Source organism: Nansenia antarctica (genome assembly GCF_963989245.1).
Source record: "Nansenia antarctica genome assembly, chromosome: 5".
Taxonomy (NCBI): domain Eukaryota; kingdom Metazoa; phylum Chordata; class Actinopteri; order Argentiniformes; family Microstomatidae; genus Nansenia; species Nansenia antarctica.
Genome location: NC_137690.1, coordinates 40,678,842 through 40,699,541, shown reverse-complemented (window position 1 = coordinate 40,699,541; position 20,700 = coordinate 40,678,842). Strand labels below are relative to the sequence as shown.

The following is a 20,700-nucleotide window of genomic DNA, read 5'->3' as shown; positions in this document are numbered from 1 at the left end:
GGGGGGGGGGCGGAGTGTCCAAGGACAGAACAGAATAGAAGGTCAGGGGGTTGGATTGGAAGAGAAGTCCTTGATAACCTCGATAAAGGGGGCTTACCTTAAATAAACAATCTCAATCTCAAACGCCCCCCCCCCCCCCCCCAGATATTTTCCCCACTGTATATATATATATAATTCATAATATATAGGGATGCACGATATTATCGGCACGATATTATCGGCCCGATATTGGGAAATTAATGTTATTAAATATTTATCGGTTTTATTACATTTTAGCCGATATAGAGCCGATAATATGAAGCCGGAAATATTTCCGGTTCCGGTTGTCGCGCTCATGATGCTGCTCCTGCGTACAGCCACGCAGTGTAGCGAAACATGGCTTCCCCGGTGTGGACATTTTTCAGAGTTTCTGAGGCAGATTGCAATATTCGGCATGTTCGGCAAAAGTTCGGTGAACTACAGTAATAAGCCTAAACAATTTCAACTGTTCAAAAAGTGCAACTTCTCTGCTTTCAGAAACTGTTTGAATTTTTTAGATTGGGCATATAGTTCATGAATTACGATAGTTTGAAGGAACGCTGTAAAATCCTGTCGGCGCCGACAGCTCCGGTTTCGGAGCAAGACGCGAATCTATCGGCATTAGTCAAATACATTAGGGCTGGGTTCAAAAAAATCGATTTCCCGATTCTGAATCGACCTTCATTGAATGAGCGATTATCGATTCATAAATCCCGAGATCGATCTTTCATGTTTTTTTGTTGTTGTTGTTTTTCTGCTTGCAGCTTCAACCCGCAACGAGATCTCGTGGCCAGATCTCGCGCTACAAGAATATATCATATCTCACGCAACGACCAGGCTTAAAGGCAGATGTCTGGGTGCATTTTGGATGTAAAAATTATGACGATAGAGATGAGCAGGACAAAAGCAAAGCCATATGCAAGCTGTGCGCAGTGGAGGTTAAATTTAGTGGAAACACCACAAATCTACGGAACCACTTATTGAGGCATCACCCTGACGTGAAACATGGAAAAGCGGATCCGAAACAAGCCTCGCTGATAAAGACGTTTGGTTGCAAATTACAATCAAATTCTCCGCGTGCCCAACAAATTACTACAGCGTCGTCAGTGTCGTCAGTGTACTAGAACCACGCTACTTGTTACCGACACGCAAACAGTTGAGTGAAGTGATAGTCCCAGACATGTCCGCGCAGGTGAAACGTGACATCGCAACTTCACTCCAGCCAGCAGAGAGAGTTGCCATAACGTGTGACAGCTGGACATCCAGAGCAATGGACTCGTACCTGACAATCCCTTGCCACTTTATCAGCGAGGCTTGTTTCGGATCCTCTTTTCCATGTTTCACGTCAGGGTGATGCCTCAATAAGTGGTTCCGTAGATTTGTGGTGTTTCCACTAACTTATTGTTACTGTATACTACAGTATTTTTTTAATCATTGATTTTCCAATTATGTTTATTCCTAAATAAAATCTTCCAATCTCCAAAAAGTGAGAAAGCAGTAATGAAGGGCTTTAGTTTCATGGACATTATGGTTTACAATGCGTTTTTTTGTTCCCCAAAATACCCTCATCTATTGCACTATTTTCGTTTGAGTTTTGCACATTTTTATTTTGTATATATACCGTATACAGTATATATTATGCAAATAAGCTATTTGAGACAGTCCTGAGGGATATGTGATGTCTTGTTTACCGATAGGCTATGTTTGTAGCCCCTTTATTTACACTGGCTGCAGTAAAGCACGTTAAAAAGCACTTTTTGTAGTGTCTGATTTAGCAAAATGTTGGTCAATGATGTTCATTTATGTTCCAATAAGAAGTACATTCATGTAACTGCTTTGAGTCAATTCTTAATGTAAACATTGATATGTTTAACAATGCTACATGTTATAGGGTTCCTTGAACCATTGTAACGAATTCGAATCGGAATCGAATCGAATCGTGAATCGAATCGAAAGCTGTGAATCGGAATCGAATCATTTTGGGAAATCAGTGGCGATACCCAGCCCTAAAATACATGCTCACATCCAGTCATCCGCTCACTGCTCTCCATCAAAAATGGCACATCCATCAATAATATGACATAATAACAACTGCTCTGATTAGATTGCTTAGATTGTTTAATACAGTACAGGCCAAAAGTTTGGACACACCTTCTCATTCAATGCGTTTCCTTTATTTTCATGACTATTTGGTACATTGTAGATTCTCACTGAAGGCATCAAAACTATGAATGAACACATAGGAATTATGTATTTAACAATAAAGTGTGAAATAACTGTAAATATGTCTTATATTTTAGATTCCTCAAAGTAGCCACCCTTTGCTTTTTTGTTGTTAATAAAATATATAATAATAATATTAAATATAATATGTGTTAATAATAATATGTTATTATATGTGTGGTGGCCTGGGAAAACCCGTCGGATGTCGCTGGCGTTCGTTTGTGGCAAAGAGCAAAAATAGAATGAAATGTCCTATTTCAGCGATTTTGATATTATGTGGTATTCTAGTACTTTGAACTCCATACTACATTATGGCGAATAAACATTTTAAGAAAACAAAAGAGAAAGTACTTATTTTTATGTTTTTGTGGCGGGTAGTTTGCTAGCGAAACAACGTCACGTTGTCTCATTCTCAGTTAAGCAACGCACGCACACATGAGCGAAAGGATACTTCCACCTGTGTTATTGCCAGTTTACTGATGCTCACAATAAGCATAAAGTAATACAATCTTAACTAGAAGACACACAAATGGATCTGTCCCTCGCATACCGACGAGGCGAGCAGACTAACACCGCATCACAAGCAGTCAAACTAACCATAGGATAATTACGTCTGAACAGCCGTGCTGCATAAAGACTGTAGAAAATCGTCACTTACTATGACTGAAGTTAGTTAACGTTACACATAGCTGTCGATCTGGTCAGCTATCCATCCACAACACAAATCCATTCTCACATGTTACTAAAACATTTCCTGTTTACTTTTCACCTATCCAATGGAGTAAGACAAGAGACAAGAGAAAATGGGCTGTGACGTGTATTGTTGCTGGGGGTGGTCAACCCCTGCGAAAATTTGACAGTCAGCTTCTTGACCTGTCAAAGTAGCCTAGATGAGAGAGAGAGAGAGATGGCAGCCTCACAAGATTACATTTCACGTTGTATCAATGAATTAGCTCAGATGAATATGAGCAATATAGCTCGGGCAGACGAGTTGAGAGAAGTAATTGATAATTATTTTACCACTACTACTCCTCAATCTGAGGGGGATGACACTAGTGGTAGTGAGTCAAGTGAGAGTGATGGTCAAAGTGGTCCTCCTAAGAGACCACACCTTGATGTGCCTCCTGAAGAGGATGAAGATGAAGAGCAAGGTAAGACAGTTTTAAGTTTTAAACAATAATAATAACAATAATAATAATAAGGATAATACAATTATGTTCAATACCTATGTAGCCTACTCTTGATAAGAAACTTAGCTACTACATAGCTGATTCATAGTCTGAGTCAAGATGCTTAGCAGTGGTGTAGTCTACGTGATACGCAGGACTACGCCGTATACCCACTAGGAAAGGCCAAGGATTTCCGTACACCCACTTTCACACTTTCATTCATAAAATTCACCCCGTCTGTGTTACAAAGCACTTCACTTTTGGCTATAGTGTCATGTACCATCAAATGTACCATGAAATATGTCAAAATGCAGCACTATCATGCACAGATCAGCCTTATAACATGTAATGTTAGATATAACGTTAGACAGGGAGCGCAGACTTATTTTTATGGCGTTCCAAAATGAACGATATGAGGCTGGGAGGGGAAAATCACAGTATACCCACTAGAAAACACTAGACTACACCACTGATGCTTAGGAAGCAAACCTCCTGGTGGCATAATCTGAGTAATATGAGTAATATAAAAACTTAGAGCTTGACATTGTGATCCTGTCTAAACTTTCTTGCGGAATGCATTTATCAAATCACACCATTCGATCTAAGAAGAAGGACCAAACAGAGCGCAAGGCTCAACACACAGACTATTATTATCATGGCTACAGGATCTGCAGAGATGTATTTAAATTCCTTCACTGCATTGGGCAGGACAAACTCAATGCATTAATAAAACATTACAAGGCAGCTGGAGTAGAAGCACGGGTCCACAAATCTAAGAAAAGGCTCCCTGCCAATGCCTTAAAGTTGGAGGATACGAGAGCTGTTGTGGACTTCGTACTAAACTATGCAGAGGCCAATGCTATAGTCCTTCCGGGGCGCACACCGAGGCACTGGAAATCAGATTTGAAACTCCTGCCGACCAACTGCAGCAAGAAGACAGTATACAACCTGTGAGGGGCCGACGATGAACTGTTAGCTGCTACAGTTAGCTACTCGTGCGTGCTGCACTCCTTAGTTTAGAATACCAAAAATCCACAGGACTCCGATGTAAAAAGATATCAAAGGTTTTATTCCAATTTCCACAGGTAAGATCTCCTTTACATGAGCAAGATTGTGAACATGTTTGCAACTACGACTACGGTCAAAAAACTATATGCTTCCAGTCTCAAATCCAATCACCGACACACTGCCTAGAACAATCTAGAAAGTTACCTTCAACGTAAAGAGGTCTGACGTTCTTAAAGAGACAGCAGCCCCAATATTTAACATGGGCTCTGAAAGCTAAAACCAAAGGGGTTTCCTATGCTGATACAAATCATATATCAAAACATTGTTTCTACATTATACTTATTAACATTTCCAGTGTAGAATTTATCCAAAACTATAAATGCAAAATCATAAACCTCATCCAAAGTAATTGGCTCCTACATACCGGCCCCTAATTGTCCTTTTAACCTAGATAAGAGACAATTATCAACAACTAAAAAACACAAGGAGCCCAAAAAATAAATCTTCTTCTTCTGTTTCCGCCGCTGAATTACCATACCTGGTGCCAGAGGTCATCAATACAAAGCACACCGTAGGAGGACGGTCTTTACCACCCGATATCTCCTTCAGGAAAGCTGCGCGACACACGTGTCCACTTCTGGCGCTCTTGTAGCTGAGGTAGATACTCTCGGGTCCATCGTTTCCAGAATATGTCCGACATATACTGAACCTGTTTCCCTCTCCTGCGGGCATAGAGATCTCCCTTCATGAAGAGACCTGGTGGCAGGGATGGCTTGGACTGGAGAAGCAAGAGATGATTGGGGGTAAGCGCTTCCAGGTCGTTTGGGTCACTGGAAGCCTTGGTAATTGGTCGACTGTTGATGATGGCTTCCGCCTCACACAAGACAGTGTGCAGGCCTTCCTCATCCAAGGTCTGTAACTTTAAGGTGGTGCTGAGAATCTTCCTGACCGACCTGATCATCCGTTCCCAGACTCCGCCATGGTGAGAACCAGTAGGGGGGTTGAACATCCACTGGATTCCCCTCTGACGTAGAGTGTCCTCAATCTTAGAGCCATTCCACTCTTCTATAGCTCTCTTCAGCTCACGCTCAGCTCCAACGAAGTTTGTCCCGTTATCTGAACGGAGGATTCTCACCTGGCCTCTTCTCGCTAGGAAGCGACGGAGAGCATCAATGAAAGAGTCCGTATCCAAAGACGACGCCACCTCAATGTGGACTGCACGGATAGCCAGGCAGGTAAAGATAACACCCCACCTCTTCACAATGCTTCTGCCACGTTTAACTTCAAACGGGCCAAAGAAGTCTACCCCGGTGTTGGTGAATGGGGGTTAATCTGGCAGGACCCTGTCCTGAGGCAAATTAGCCATCTGTTGTTGCCCAGCGGCACCATACGAGCGTCGACAGGTTACACACTTGGAAAGAACTCTTCTTATAGCTGCGTGAACACCAGGGATCCAATACTTGAGTCGCAGTTTGGACAGCATATGGTTGCGACCACTGTGACCCAAGTTCTGGTGGATATTTCTGAGAATAAGTTCTGCCACATGGAGGTCCTTAGACATCCAGACCTTAGACCTTAGACCTTAAACCTCTTCCGGCATCGCTGCTCTGCAGAGTCTTCCACCTACTCTGAGGACTCCATCCTGAAGTATGGGTTTGAGCTTGCAGAGATGACTAGTAGTCTTCACGCCATCGCCTTTCTGAAGCGCGGTGATCTCTTCTGAGAATTTCCGCCGCTGACTGAAGCGAATGATCTCAAGCTCTGCTTCCTTTAGGTTCTCCACAGTGAGGTTGGTCTTCGCAAGGCCTGCCTTAAAGATCATCATCTGCTTCTGAGCCTCAGACTGTGTGAGAGAAGTGCGCATCTCCTTCCTCTTGCGACACAGACACAGCAGAGTGTTTCTCAGCTTGAGGATCCAACCTACCGCCTTCCTGAGGCGCATCCAGGAAGAGAAGTACTCGAGGAACTGCTGCACTGTATCCAACTGCTCTTCAGCTGTAGTGGCGCTGACCACGGTGTTCCTTACCTCTGGGTCCTCCATGGTTAGGTCCCCAGGGTTGTCTGGATTCTTTGGCCACTCCTCCATAGGTTTGGTGAGAAAGTCCGGCCCCTGTATCCAAGTCTCGTTGCGCAGGAATGACTCCACGTTCAGTCCCCTTGACGCGTGGTCAGCAGGGTTCTTTGTGGTATTCACATATCGCCACTGTCTTACTTCGGACAACTTCAAGATGGTCTCCACTCGATAGTGTGCTATCTGACCAAAACACAGACTCCTCGAGCTGAAGTTGCAGTTCTGATCTCAGAGTTCTGTCCATGCGCGCTGCCATGGTAGCTGCTGATAGCTCCATGCGTGGGATGGTAATCGGCTTGAGTGGAGCAACTCTGGCCTTTGCCATGACAAAGGCTCCATGAAGCTCGTTGTCATTGCTCTTCTGTAGCAAATAACTCACTGTTCCATAGCCCTCTTGACTAGCATCTGCAAAGTGATGCAGTTGGCTGAATGTTGTCTCGCCAAAGCCTTTAGGCTTGAAACACCGAGCCACTCCGAAGTCTTCCAACAGGTGACGGTCGCTCACCCAGTTGGACCATTGTTGTGCTAGATGATCAGGAATGACATCGTCCCAACCTAGCTTCAGTCTACAGAGTTCTTGTAGAATCTTCTTTGCCATCAGGACCACCAGCGCTAGGATACCCAACGGATCGTAGATTGAGCCAACTACAGAGAGAATGCCTCTTCTCGTGGATGGTCTGTCTTGTACGACGATCTTAAACTTGAAGTCGTCAGATTCGGTACACCATCGGACTCCCAACGCTCGCTCAAAAGGGAGCTTGTCCAGGTCCAAATCTAGGTCTCTAACTTCTTGGACGCGTTCTTCTGCAGGAATGGCTGACAGCACGGCCCGGCTGTTGCTCACCCATTTTGTGAGCCGAAATCCTCCCGAACTAAGGATAGCTCTCAAGTCGTGGTACAAGGAAACAGCTTCTTCCTCTGAGCTAACTGACTTGAGGCAGTCATCGACGTAGAAGTTGTGCAGCACGGTTTCGACCCCTTTGGCGCCGTACTGGTCTCTGCTGTCTTCTGCACACTTCCGAAGGGCAAAGCTGGCACAACTTGGAGACGAGGTGGCTCCAAATATGTGCACCGTCATCCTGTACTCCACCAATTCTTGGCTGGTGTCACCGGAAGGCCACCAGAGAAACCGGAGAAGGTCGGCATCCTCCATCGGCACCCTAACCTGGTGGAACATAGCTTCCACATCCGCCATGATAGCCACCTCCTCTTGTCTGAACCTGGTGATGACACCGAGCAGAGTACTAGTTAGATCCGGCCCCTGTAGCAGGTGGTTGTTCAATGTGGTACCCTGGAACGACGCTCCACAATCGAACACCACTCGGATCTTCTTCTTCTTAGTATGGTACACACCATGGTGTGGCAAGTACCAAACCTTCCCGTCGTTGCGGCTGAGCTCGTCCTTGGGAACCTTTACTGCGTAGCCTTTGGTTATCCAATCATCCACGAACACCGTGTAATCAGCTCGAAACTCAGGATTCCTCATGAACCTCCTCTTCAAGTTGAGAGCTCGCTGTTCAGCTACTCTTCTGTTGTTTGGCATCTTGACTGTGCTCTTTAGTGGTAGACTAAGGGCCAATCCCAATTCACCCCTAGCCCTTCGTTTTCACCCCTATGGCTCGATTTGCGCGTTCACGTTTAGGGCGAGGGCTGCCCCAATTCATATTTCATCGAGGGCTAGGGGTAAGGGGGAGGGCTAACTATTACTTCGTTTCGAGCGATTTCAGGACCAGACTAGCTTTGAAGGGATAGGGGTACGCTACCCCTTGATTCCAGGATGCATTGCGAATCATCTACAGAAATCTTATGTCGCTCTATTCAATGCGGAAATGTCATTTTAATTCTCTGTAATTACTTATTAATAAAGATTTGAAAAATTACGATAACCATCTTATTGTCTTAGTTTAATGTCATTACAATGCATTATAGACCTTTTATTTATAACACGCATAACCCAAAAATCGCTTTTATGTCGGTGCTGTGTCTAACGTTACAGTAACGCAACGCTGCATGACAGTCGAGCATTTCAGAGATGTACAATCATAAATCAATTATTACCTGTGGCGTTTGACAGTGGATGATGGTACATATGTAAAGTTATCTATCAAACGTTCGGCTGACTTGTACATGACGCGCATTTTGACCTATTTCCACCCGCAATCTAATCCGAGCAGTTGTTATTATGTAATATTATTAATGGGTTGTATCATTCATTTCAATGCATTATAGACCTTTTCTTTATAACAAGCACAACAACAACAAAACGTTATCATGCCGATATAAGTGTGTCTAACGTTACAAGCTGATTTGTGCATGACAGCCGCGCATTGACATATTTCCATGTCTGATGGCATATGACACGCGAAATGTAACAGTTAAGGATACGCGTAAAGGATGATGATCTATCACCGTTCGACTCTACTGAGAAATGTTTCCGCTTATTTGTCATCTCTCCTTCACGGGCAAATGTGGCCGTGTCCCCAAGAGATCCTCTTTCTACGTTTTTGACCACCACTATGATGGATTGCTTTTTGGATTCTAGACGACGAATTGTTCTGAGAAAGGCGCTTGGTAACGTGATTTTTGGACAACGCTTTATGACTACTGATGGACTCGTGTGTATGTGGTGGCTGAGGATTGAGTCACGGGTATCTTTGGAGGAACATTGTGCGCTGACAGATGGTTAATACTCTGTGTTTTGGTTGGAGTCATTCATTGTCATTATTGCGATGTCCACAAAAAATACATCGCTGACGGAAGAGACTAAAAAAGGAACGTCTAACTACAGTGTGTTGATAACAAACGAAAAAAGATCCTTATAGCACACGCAACAGAAATAAACACAGCTGAAGAAGGCATTGCGAGATGTGAGAATTCGCCGGCAACACAACGCGTCACCCGTACCGCGTCTAAACCACTGTTGATGACGTAGGCGCCGTGAAGGGCTGTCCCAATTCATAGGGCTTAGATTTCAAGGGGTAGGGCTTGTGACGTGTTCGAAGGCCTTGCCTTCGAATCGAGTGACACTCGAAAACGAGCCATAGGGGTAGAAAAGGGAATTGGGATTGGCCCTAATGCTGTAGTGTCCCTCTGTGAGCCTAGCAGACTGCGAGACCATCTCCAGAAACTGGATGTCATCCCTCGTTATCTCCAGTTTGTCGTCTTGACCCTCTGGAAAGTCATTCTTGAACTGTTGACTCCAAAGCTCATCCAGCGTTGCCACTGATAAGTGGTTGGATGTGACCTGTATGAGTCCACTTGTGGTTCCGTGGCCATGGTCTTCCCGGAGGGGACCGTTGACAATCCAGCCCAGTCGTGTTTTCACCGCGTACGGCCCTTCATCTTGGCTGGATATAACCTGCCATGGTTCCATAGCCTTGGGTACGTTAGTCCCAATGAGAAGGCCTATCTCCGCTTGAATCTCCGGGATCCGTACTTGACTGAGATGGGGCCACTTATCCACCTCCTCTTGTAGTGGGATGTTCTGTTTACGTGCTGGGATAGCCTTCTGAGAGAAGATGTTGGGCAGCTCCAGGAAGTCATTACTATCCAAGCTCCAGATCTCTAAGCCGGATACCACTTGGCTGCTTATGATCCTCTCTCCCCCCATGGTCTTTAGCAGGATGTTTCTGTTCCTGCCTGTGAGGTTAAGTGCCGACATTAACTTCTCAGTGCAGAATGTGGCATTGCTGCCTGGGTCGAGGAAAGCGTAGGTAGCCAACACCTTGTTGCCCTTCTTAGCTTTGATCTGGACCGGAACGATCGCCAAGATGGTCTCAGTGTTGCCGGCCCCAGTGGCTCTGCAGGTTCTCGTCTCTGCTTTGATGCATCCGCTGACCACCGAATGATCTTCGCCCCCATCCGATGGCTCGCTCTTGTGTACATCATCCGGTGACTCGCCCTCGTGCTTAGCTTCAATAGATGTAGCCTTGTTCTTCATATGCAAAACCGTAGGGTGTGTCAGCTGGCAGTCTTGGCAGCTTAGCCTTTCCTTGCAGTCCCTGCTTATATGTCCTTGTTTAAGACAGCCGAAGCACAGACCCTTATTCTTAAAAAAGTCTATCTTCTCCTTGTGAAGAGACCTCCTCATCTTCTCGCAGTGCTCCATGGCGTGCCGTTCTCCTTGACAGAAGATACAAGGTTTCGAAAAAGCACAGAGTATCTCCCTCTTGGCCCTTGTCTCTGTTGAGTTCCCTACCACTGTAGCAGCAGTGGTAAAGCTTCCTCAACCGCCACTCTTTCTGGTCGACCTCTCATCATTGTGAGCTCTAGCTTGGCTCCTGACTCCATCTGCTATGTTCCCGAACAGGGGATCCAAGGCTTCTTCAGCTTGCTTGTTTACAAAACCTGCGAGGTCATGAAACTTGGCTCTACGCTGCTCCTTATCCATGATACCATACGCTTTGCCTCTCCACCGTTCCCTCAGCTTGTACGGAAGCTTGGCAATGATAGCACGCATGTTGGTTGCGCTGTCGAGCTCCTCCATGTACTCCCCCTCTGCCATAGCATTGAGGCATCCAGTGAGATAGAGGCCAAAGGAGCGAAGCGCCTCTCCATCGTCAGACTTAATAGTGGGCCAGTTCAGTGCCTTGTCGACGTATGCCACCGAGATCTGGTATCCGTTTCCAAAATGTTCTTTCAAGAGCCTCTTCGCCTCACGATAGCCACGTTCTGGTTCCATGTGAAGTAGGGGTGGGCAAACGATCAACATTTTTTGTTCGATAATCGTAACGAATTAACGATCAATTATCGATTAATCAATAAGGTTTTTTTTTCATAAAAAAAATAAAATAAAATAGGGCAGAAATAACAAACATGTTTTCCTTGGGGAAAAAACTTTATTTGTGTTGCTATTGCAGAATTGCACAATGCACACATTCATTCATTCACATTAACTAGACACTACAGTCAGATAACAATCCTCTTAAACAAGGCAGTGAGTAGCCTAAATTGTTTAACTTAAAAACACATTTTACATTATAAATAAAAATATAGAAAATAAGTAACTCACCATAGGAGCAGTAAAAAAACAGTTACTCACAAATAGGAGGATGACTGAAAACGTTAGTGTCCTTAAGAGCGTCCAGCTTAACTTAAATTTAAACTCCAGCGAGAGACTGTAGGCGGCAGGCCTACTGGTTCTTGTTCAAAAAGATGATCATGTTAACATGTTCAGGGGTGAGAGACGAACGCAATCTGGTGACAGTTAGGCCAGCCGCAGAAAACACTCGCTCCGAAGGCACCGAGGTTGCGGGGATGCAGAGGTAGGTCCGCGCTAATTTGGCCAACCGAGGAAACCTTCTTTCGTTTAATTTCCACCAGTCAGTTGGGTCGCAGTTCAGGCCCGCAGAAGGCTCCCTCAGAAAGGTGCAAACTTCGGTTTCGATGGGGATGTCAGCAGCAGCGCCTGCTGCGTATTGCTCCCCGAGGAGCTGTGCCATGGCGCTGACCGGAGCAGGTGCTCCTGCTGGGGCTCCTTCGTCCTCCTCAGAGTCGGGCGGCATGGCCTCATCTCCTCCAGCCAGTGGGATAGGGCCTTCCATCTCCACTGACTGTCCAAGTTACCGCACAGCTGATTAATCAATTGAACATGCAAGGTGCCTTTCAGGAAGTAGTGGAGATCGCGCACCTATTACTGGAGGTCAGGTTACACTAACGTACGGGAACTTCCGTCATGCCGTACTGCGTTGTGAAATTCAATGCGAAGGCAAATGCAAAGTTCATTTCTCACACATAACGTGGACAAACTAATTTCCATTATTATTATAAAAAAATATATATATATATATATTAACGATTATCGAGCAAAATATTTCGTGATCGAACAAGACCTTATCGATCAATTAATCGATCATCGATCATCGATGCCCACCCCTAATGTGAAGACAACTTCGTATCAGCTCTCTGGGTTGTCCATCCGTGTACTGCTCCATGAAGTACAGCCGGTCTCTATCACTATCTGTCTTGTCCTCCACTCCATGTTCGAAGGCCCTGATGAATAGCTTGTATTCCATAGGGTCTCCTCTGAACATCTGAATCTTCCGAGGAGGCAGAGTAGTGAGGTTTTGTTGTTTCACTAGGAACTCCATGATGGCCTTTGTGGACCCGATAGTCTCTTGTTCTAGCTGCTTAGCTCTAACAGGTGCACTGTGGTTGCTAATGCTAGCATGTTCCGTCTTCGGTAATACAGCATGAGAAAGAGTAGGCATAGCCTGCTCGAGAACTTCGAAGGGCTTAGCTGCCTCGATGTAAGAATTCATTCCATCCGCACTAGGGGCTCTATATGGGATGTGACGACCCTCAAACTCGTCTATTAATTTTAGCTTAGCATCTGAGGCTGCTAAGGCAGTCTGTAACTCAAATTCTTCTCTCTGTGTCTTTAGCTGTATCATTATCTTAGCTTCCTGCTCCTCATACACTTGTTTTTGTTTCAGAGCAGATGCTTGGACTTGCAGGACAGCTCTCTCTAATTTAGCTCTCAGGCGAGCTGTTGATGCAGATGACGATGCTTTAGAATGCACTGAGGATGACGCTCTAGACCCTTGCTTTCGTGAGACCACAACAGATACACTATCTGAAGGCTCCACCTCTTCATTTTGCTTCTTAGCCTCAGCAATACGCAGATGAACCTCTTTCATCCATGCTTCAGCCCTTTCGGCGAAGTGGTGGAACATGTCAGCCATCCATCCTGGTCCTTATCCATCTCCTCATCTGATATCTCCTTAAGTGACACCTTAACAGAGGTGTTAAGCTCACAAAACTCTCCAAAGAGCTTATTGAAATTAACTATCAACGTTGTCTGGACAACTTGCAGATTACTATCATCTCCTTCTTGCATTAGCTGACCTATCTGGTTCATTTGACCAGTTAGCTGACCTAGCGTAGCCTTCCTCTGGTTCATCAAACGAGTCAGCCTTTCCTGAGCGGCCTTAGCTGTAACTTTAATCATTCTACCCTCAGCCGTCGAGGTGGGATCTGCTACCTGCATATTGACTTTATGAATATTGCAAGACAGTCCTAGACATTTATTGCAGGCTTGAATTCCTTCCACAAAATGACCACACTGGGCTTCACAGGTAGGCTAGCTACTGTACTCACGCGCGATGTCCATGACCATGTGCTGGTAGAATCTTAGCAATCTTGATTCTCTGATTAGCTTCAGCACTCACAGCAAAGTCCCGTTTTCCTTCCGTTTTCCTTCCTTCCTTCCAGAGGTCCAATACTTCGTGAATGAATCCTTCCTCCCTCGTGAGTGAATCCTTCCTCCAAACGAAACGAAGTTTTTTGACTAATATGAGGGGCCGACGATGGACTGTTAGCTGCTACAGTTAGCTACTCGTGCTTGCTGCACTCCTTAGTTTAGAATACCAAAAATCCACAGGACTCCGATGTAAAAAGATAAAGGTTTTATTCCAATTTCCACAGGTAAGATCTCCTTTACATGAGCAAGATTGTGAATTTCGTAAACTATGTTTGCAACTACGACTACGGTCAAAAAACTATATGCTTCCAGTCTCAAATCCAATCACCGACACACTGCCTAGAACAATCTAGAAAGTTACCTTCAACGTAAAGAGGTCTGACGTTCTTAAAGAGACAGCAGCCCCAATATTTAACATGGGCTCTGAAAGCTAAAACCAAAGGGGTTTCCTATGCTGATACAAATCATATATCAAAACATTGTTTCTACATTATACTTATTAACATTTCCAGTGTAGAATGTATCCAAAACTATAAATGCAAAATCATAAACCTCATCCAAAGTAATTGGCTCCTACACAACCACTACTGCTTAGCAGCTGAGGGTGCTGGTAGACGAGTGGTTTCCTACAGAACCTTTAGGAAGCTATGGCAGCAGTTAGTGCCATTTGTCACCACCATGCGTCCGGCCACTGATCTCTGCTGGTACTGTCAGTCAGGAGTGGCAAAACTGGCCCGTGCAGCAAATCTTCCTGACAGTGAGAAGAGTGAGGCTGTGCATGAGATGGAGGAGCACTTGCGGAGGGCTACCATGGAGAGATCCCTCTACCAGAAATTGTGTAAGGAAGTCAAGCAAGAGGTGCCTCCTGGTGCCGATATTGGGCCCCATCCACCCTGCAGCTTCTCTGGCAAAATGCACTACAGTTTTGATTTTGCACAGCAAGTTCATTTCCCCTCCAATCCTTTGCAGCCCGGCCCTGTGTATTTCAAATGTCCCCGTAAGTGTGGCCTTTTTGGGGTTGCTTGTGAGGCGTTTCCCAAGCAGGTGAACTTTCTCCTTGATGAGAGCTGCCAGACAAGCAAGGGTGCCAACTGTGTGGTATCCATGCTGCACTACTTTTTTGAAAACTATGGGCTGGGAGAAACCCATGTGCATCTCCATGCAGACCACTGCGCTGGACAAAACAAAAACTCCTGCATGATGTGGTACCTGATGTGGCGGGTTCTGACTGGACGGCACAAACAAATCACACTGTCTTTCCTGCTCACTGGACACACCAAGTTCAGTTGCGACTGGTGCTTCGGCTTGGTGAAGCGCCTCTTCAAAAAAACTAAGGTGGACTGCATCAGCGACATTGTCCATGTGGTTGAGCAGTCCTCACATGTCAATGTTGCACAGATCTGTGGCACTGAAAGTGGGGAGGTCATTGTACCAACCTACGACTGGATGAGCTTCGTCAGCCCTCACCTCAGAAAGGTGGTGGGGATCAAGAGGAAACACCATTTCCACTTCACTGAAGGAACAGGCACGGTGAAGATCCAAGACTTCAGTGACAGTGACATTACACAGCAGAATCTGCTCAGAGATGGAGTACCCCTTTCCTCTGAAATGCCTTCCATCATCGTTCCCAACGGGCTGGATGCCAGGCGGCAGTGGTACCTTTACAAGGAAATCCGGCCATTCACTGCTGAGGAATTCCAAGACATCACCTGCCCTTGTCCAACTATACCAAAACCTCCCAGAGCTTCACGACGATCCGAAGAGTAGATGAGTAGATTAAGTGCTTTAATGTTTATGAATTGAGATTCTGAGATGTTGTGATACTGACACATGTAGAATAGGTGTGTGGAGTAAATTAAACATGAATTGGCCTCTATATGAGAAGAAATGGATAAATGAAAAAAGGTCATGTCACTTGAGCACATTGTTTCTCTGTATGCATGTTTAATTCCTTATTGATTAATTAATTAATTCCTTAATTCCTAATTCCCTGTGTTGTGCTATAAGGTTAGGGGGGGGGGGTAACCAGAGAAGGAGGTGGAAAGAGATAGAGATAATTGATTAAGCGGAGACAATTGAGTAAGTGGGGCGCCAGTTTTAAATAAAACATTTTCAGTTATTGTTGCTTATGCAAATGTACATTATTATAACCACGTTCAAGCTCAAACGTGTATTCACCTGTTTGATTGTTATAATGTGAATTCAATGAGTTATCAATTTATAAAAATATTTCATTGATGATATTTAGGTCTATTTTAATATATTTAGGTCTTTTCACAGCGCGCGCACGCACGCACGCACACAGACACACACACACACACACACACACACACACACACACACACACACACACACACACACACACATCAAGCCAAGTGCTGAAGCTGAATGATTGTAGAATGTTGCAGAATGGTACTGGAGCAAATGGAATGTTGGAATCTGTTGGAAAGTTTGAAGCCATTTTTCTCACCTTTCACTTTTTTTGACATGATACATTAAAATGCTCATAACTTTTAAAAATAAAGGGCTATCTCAGTCATTCAACCAGTTATGAATAGCTGAGAACTTCTAATTTATGGAAATATTAAAAAATGAAAATGTCAAAATGCCACCATGTGAAGGGTTTTCCCAGGCCGCCACACATATATATATATATATTTAATATTATTATTATATATTTTATTAACAACAACAATTTTTTATTTTATTAACAACAAAAAAGCAAAGGGTGGCTACTTTGAGGAATCTAAAATCTAAGACATATTTAGAGTTATTTCACACTTTTTTGTTAAGTACATCATTCCACATGTGTTCATTCATAGTTTTGATGCCTTCAGTGAGAATCTACAATGTAAATAGTCATGAAAATAAAGGAAACACATTGAATGAGAAGGTGTGTCCAAACTTTTGGCCTGTACTGTACATCAACGGGGGGAAAAGCGAGATGAACTCGCGAGTATCATGCTTCCTCCATTGAACGGAAAGTCCTATCTATTCTATTCAAAGTGTTTTAGCCTTCCCCCTTTCCACTGGTAATAAGGAATTGGCAAGAATAGATCAATATAAATAGATCAACATAATGCAGCACTATCATGCACAGATCAGCCTTAAAACATGTAACGTTAGATAGCGATGTATTTCTACGGAAAGGCTGACTGACGCGGGGCTCATACAATCTCCGCGTTTGTTATAGATACGAGTGCTCCGGTGTCTTGCTGGTAGTAAAATATATTTATTTATATATACAGCATATGGATGTTACGTGCCTGTTACCTGCCGCTTTCAGTTCTAGTAGTTTAGATCTCGCAACCAGGGAAACGCCGACATGTGTTAAAGGGAGCAAGACGCGAATCTACCGGCATTTGACTCATGAGTGAACGGCGAAAATGGCTGGACGGCACAGCTTGGGATTCCATTGAAGTTACAGGGAACTGTGTGTGAAAGAGGCTTAAATGATTTCAACATTTGAAAAGTCAGAAGTGTTCTCTTTGTTGTGTTAACAATAGTGATGTACCGTATTTTCCGGACTATACTCTACTCGCTCCGGAGTATAAGTCGCATCAGTCAGAAAATGCGACATTAAGAGGAAAAACCATATATAAGTCGCACTGGACTATAAGTCGCATTTATTTAGAAATATATTTCACAAAATCCAAGACCAAGAACAGACATTTAATCTGGAAAGGCAAGTTTATTCAACTACACAATAGAACACAGAACAACAGGCTGAATAGAAGTCCGGTATGTTAACATAGCACATTAACAGTTATTCAGCAACACAATAGCATAAAGAACACACCTGGGAAGCTGAATAGGCTAAATGAACATAACAAGGCAGCGAGTCCAACAAGCAAGTTACCAGTAAGCAAGTTCACCAAGCTACCGTTTGCTTAGCTTCAACAAGCTAATGTTTTAGATAGCTTCTTCAGGGGTCTAGAGCAGCATATAGTTGTCACAAGCCCAGAGCGGCCCAGAGCGCCCTCTGTCGGCTGTAGACGGTAATGTTTACTCCTTGGTTCATGTCAGTCTGTATGAAATTATATATATATTGATATATAAGTCGCACCTGACTATAAGTCGCAGGACCAGCCAAACTATGAAAAAAAGCGCGACTTATAGTCCGGAAAATACGGTAAGTTAGATTTGGTGAGATCACTATGGAATATTAAATCATCAATCTTTGCTCACTACATAGCCTTTCTTACCTTCAGGTGTGCATGAACTACAGGTTATCAACTGTGAAATTATATCTGTTCTCATATCGGTTATCATATCGGTTATCGGCCACGAGAAGCGGGTAAACATCGGTTATCGGTATCGGTTGGAAAAAATGCATATCGTGCATCTCTAATAATATACATAATAGATATGTAACAAGTAGGTATGTAACGATACAGATATGAGACAAAATATGTGATTTAAATCGGTGAGATGAAAAAATTAAATATTGGTTTCGGACAACTCAAGGAATATGGACGTTGCAGTGAGAGAGGCCGGGCTAGAACCACATAATATCGCCATATTATAGTGTTTTGTCCACACGTTACACTTGGCCACCCAAGCGGTTGAGTCAGCCACTTGCTGGGTCAGGCGGGTTGCAGCCTTCTGCCACTTATCCTAGAATGCTTTTTGTGGATGTCTTGTACTGTAGCTAATAGAGTTGTGCAATTTAAAACATGCAGAGCAAAATTTTGGGTGTTTTGAGCCCATGACACTTGATTGCAGATTACATGCAAGACTAGTTAGCTCGCTCCAATAAAGTTTGATGTGTCTTTCGTATTGACAGGTAGAGGCCACGAAGCTGCCATGCTTGTGTAAACTCTAGGCTAACTAGCTAGCATGCTGGTTATCTATCCATGTTGTTGGCTTTAAGGTTAAACTGTTATTGCTGTAGCTCGCTGCACACGTCTTGCAATGCTGTTGTAGAAGTGTGCATTGTTGTCGGGGCGATTAGGTGGCGGAGTGGACTAAGCGTTGACCATGTAACCGCAGGGTTCCCGGTTCGATTCCGGCCGCGGACATATCCTGCATGTCATCCCTTCTCTCTCCCATCCTTCCTGTCAAATCTCTACCATCTCTATGACAATAAAAAGAAAAATATGAGTGGGGCAGTCCCAAAAAAAAGATGTGTTATTGTTAGGGATGCACCGAAATGAAAATTCTTGGCCGAGGCCGAAGCCGAATTTAAGGAAACACTTGGCCGAATACCGAATGTGTATCGGCAGTTTTTAATTTTATCATTGCATAAACTAAATACATTTTGCTTTTTATTCATGCTTCTCAAAGAAAGAAATTGAGATTGAAAAAAAATAACTTTTATTGAACATTCCAGCAGACATCAGTCTATACCAACAAAGCACAATAAATAAAATAAATCAGTCAAATTAAATGTTTTTGTTTTCCCTGAATAGCTGCTGAAAGAAAATCTTTGTAGGCCTACAACAAAAAAGTGCATTGGGATAAAAGTGCTTTGAGCCTACTTTTTACTAGGCTACTTCTTTTCGTAAAAGACCATATTTAACATTAGTTATATTATATATAACCATTTGCTTCAACACTGACGAAATTGTGACGTCAGCCTATGTGCTACAGTACAGGCTGCAATGTGGAACGGAAGGGTGCGTTCGTAAATTCGCTTTGGAAATCTGATCAGCACTCATGGAAGGCCTCTTGTCCAATCAAATTACTTGGTCCCTTTATGACGTCGAACCCAGTGTGCGCTCCGGCGCTCTCGGGGCGAATTTACGAACGCAGCCAAAAAAATAATAATATATATATATATATATTAGGGGTGCAACGGTTCTCGTTTTTTTTTACGGACGGTACGGTTTGCGTTCCACGGCTCAATTCACTAGTGAACCGTGACGGTTTTCGTTTTTTTTTTTACCTTTATTTTACCAGGAAGTCACATTGAGATTAAAACCTCTTTTACAAGAGAGACCTGGCCAAGACAGGGTCAAAATAGTAGCTTAAAAAACAGTTCAGATAACAAGACAGGACATAAGACAGTGGCAACAATACAATAGACAAACAATGGTAGGGGTATTTACAAGGTGATTAAAACATTGAGAAGTCTAACCAAAGCAGGTACAGCAAGCGGTGACCACATCCTTTAATCTACGCTTTAAGATACTTATGGAAATAAGGGCCTCTAATTTAAAAGTAGTCTGTAGGTTATTCCAAGACCAAGGGCCATAATAAGACAAGCTTGCCCTTCCAACATTGTTCATGATAAGTGGCACCTTGTATTGTAGCCATCTACGAGACCTGAGACCCGAGCCACTCGGTATAGGGATGAACTTCAGGCCCAGATAATTCGGTAAGAAGCCAGAGATGATTTTAAACACAAGAGTGTACCAGTGTTGGAGCCTTCTGACAGAAAGAGATGGCCATCCAACCAGACTATACAGTGTACAGTGATGGGTCCTGAAGGCACTATTGGTGATGTATCTTAGAACCGAATGATACAGGGGGTCTAGCTTGGATAAAGTGGACAGAGAAGCAAACCTATATACTGTATCACCATTATCCAATTGTGAAAGGAAAAGGGCGGAGACAAGACGTTTTCTGGAAGCCAAGGAAAAGCAAGATTTAAATCTATACAGGAAGCCCACTGTACGCTTAAGCTTTATGGCGAGAAGATCAATTTGGCCGCGTTCGTAAATTAGCTCTGAGAGCGCCGGAGCGTCCACGTGAATGCCTCGAACGCGGCCTTTGGTCAGAGGTCGAGTTGGTCTGGAACGTTTGTTTCTGAACCGAACCGTACCGAAAACCGTGACCCAAAATACCGAACCGTGGGCCAACTGAACCGTTGCACCCCTAATATATATATAATACATAGTGGCCACTGGCAAGGCTGTCATAATTATAAGATGTAGCAGCATGCAGTCAATGCTCGTCTCATTCGCTGAGCAGCATGGGATGCTTACACTGTTTGATTGCGTCATCAAAACACGCCCACTATTCGGTGGTAAACATTCAGTGTTTTCACACATTCGGCCGAATACCGA

At 43.9% G+C, this 20,700-nt stretch overlaps 1 protein-coding gene across 1 annotated transcript in view; it reads right to left on the bottom strand.

The window, feature by feature from the left end:
- LOC308158029 (uncharacterized protein) overlaps positions 1-5,979 on the bottom strand; it is a gene marked incomplete at its 5' end in the record, with an annotated part of 28,860 nt that extends 22,881 nt beyond the window's left edge. The window contains 2 exons of the mRNA XM_080531621.1: positions 5,046-5,633; positions 5,865-5,979. Of these exons, the coding sequence (XP_080387747.1) occupies positions 5,046-5,633; positions 5,865-5,979 (703 nt within the window). The remainder of the gene's footprint in view (positions 1-5,045; positions 5,634-5,864) is intronic.
- Positions 5,980-20,700: the final 14,721 nt, after the last annotated feature.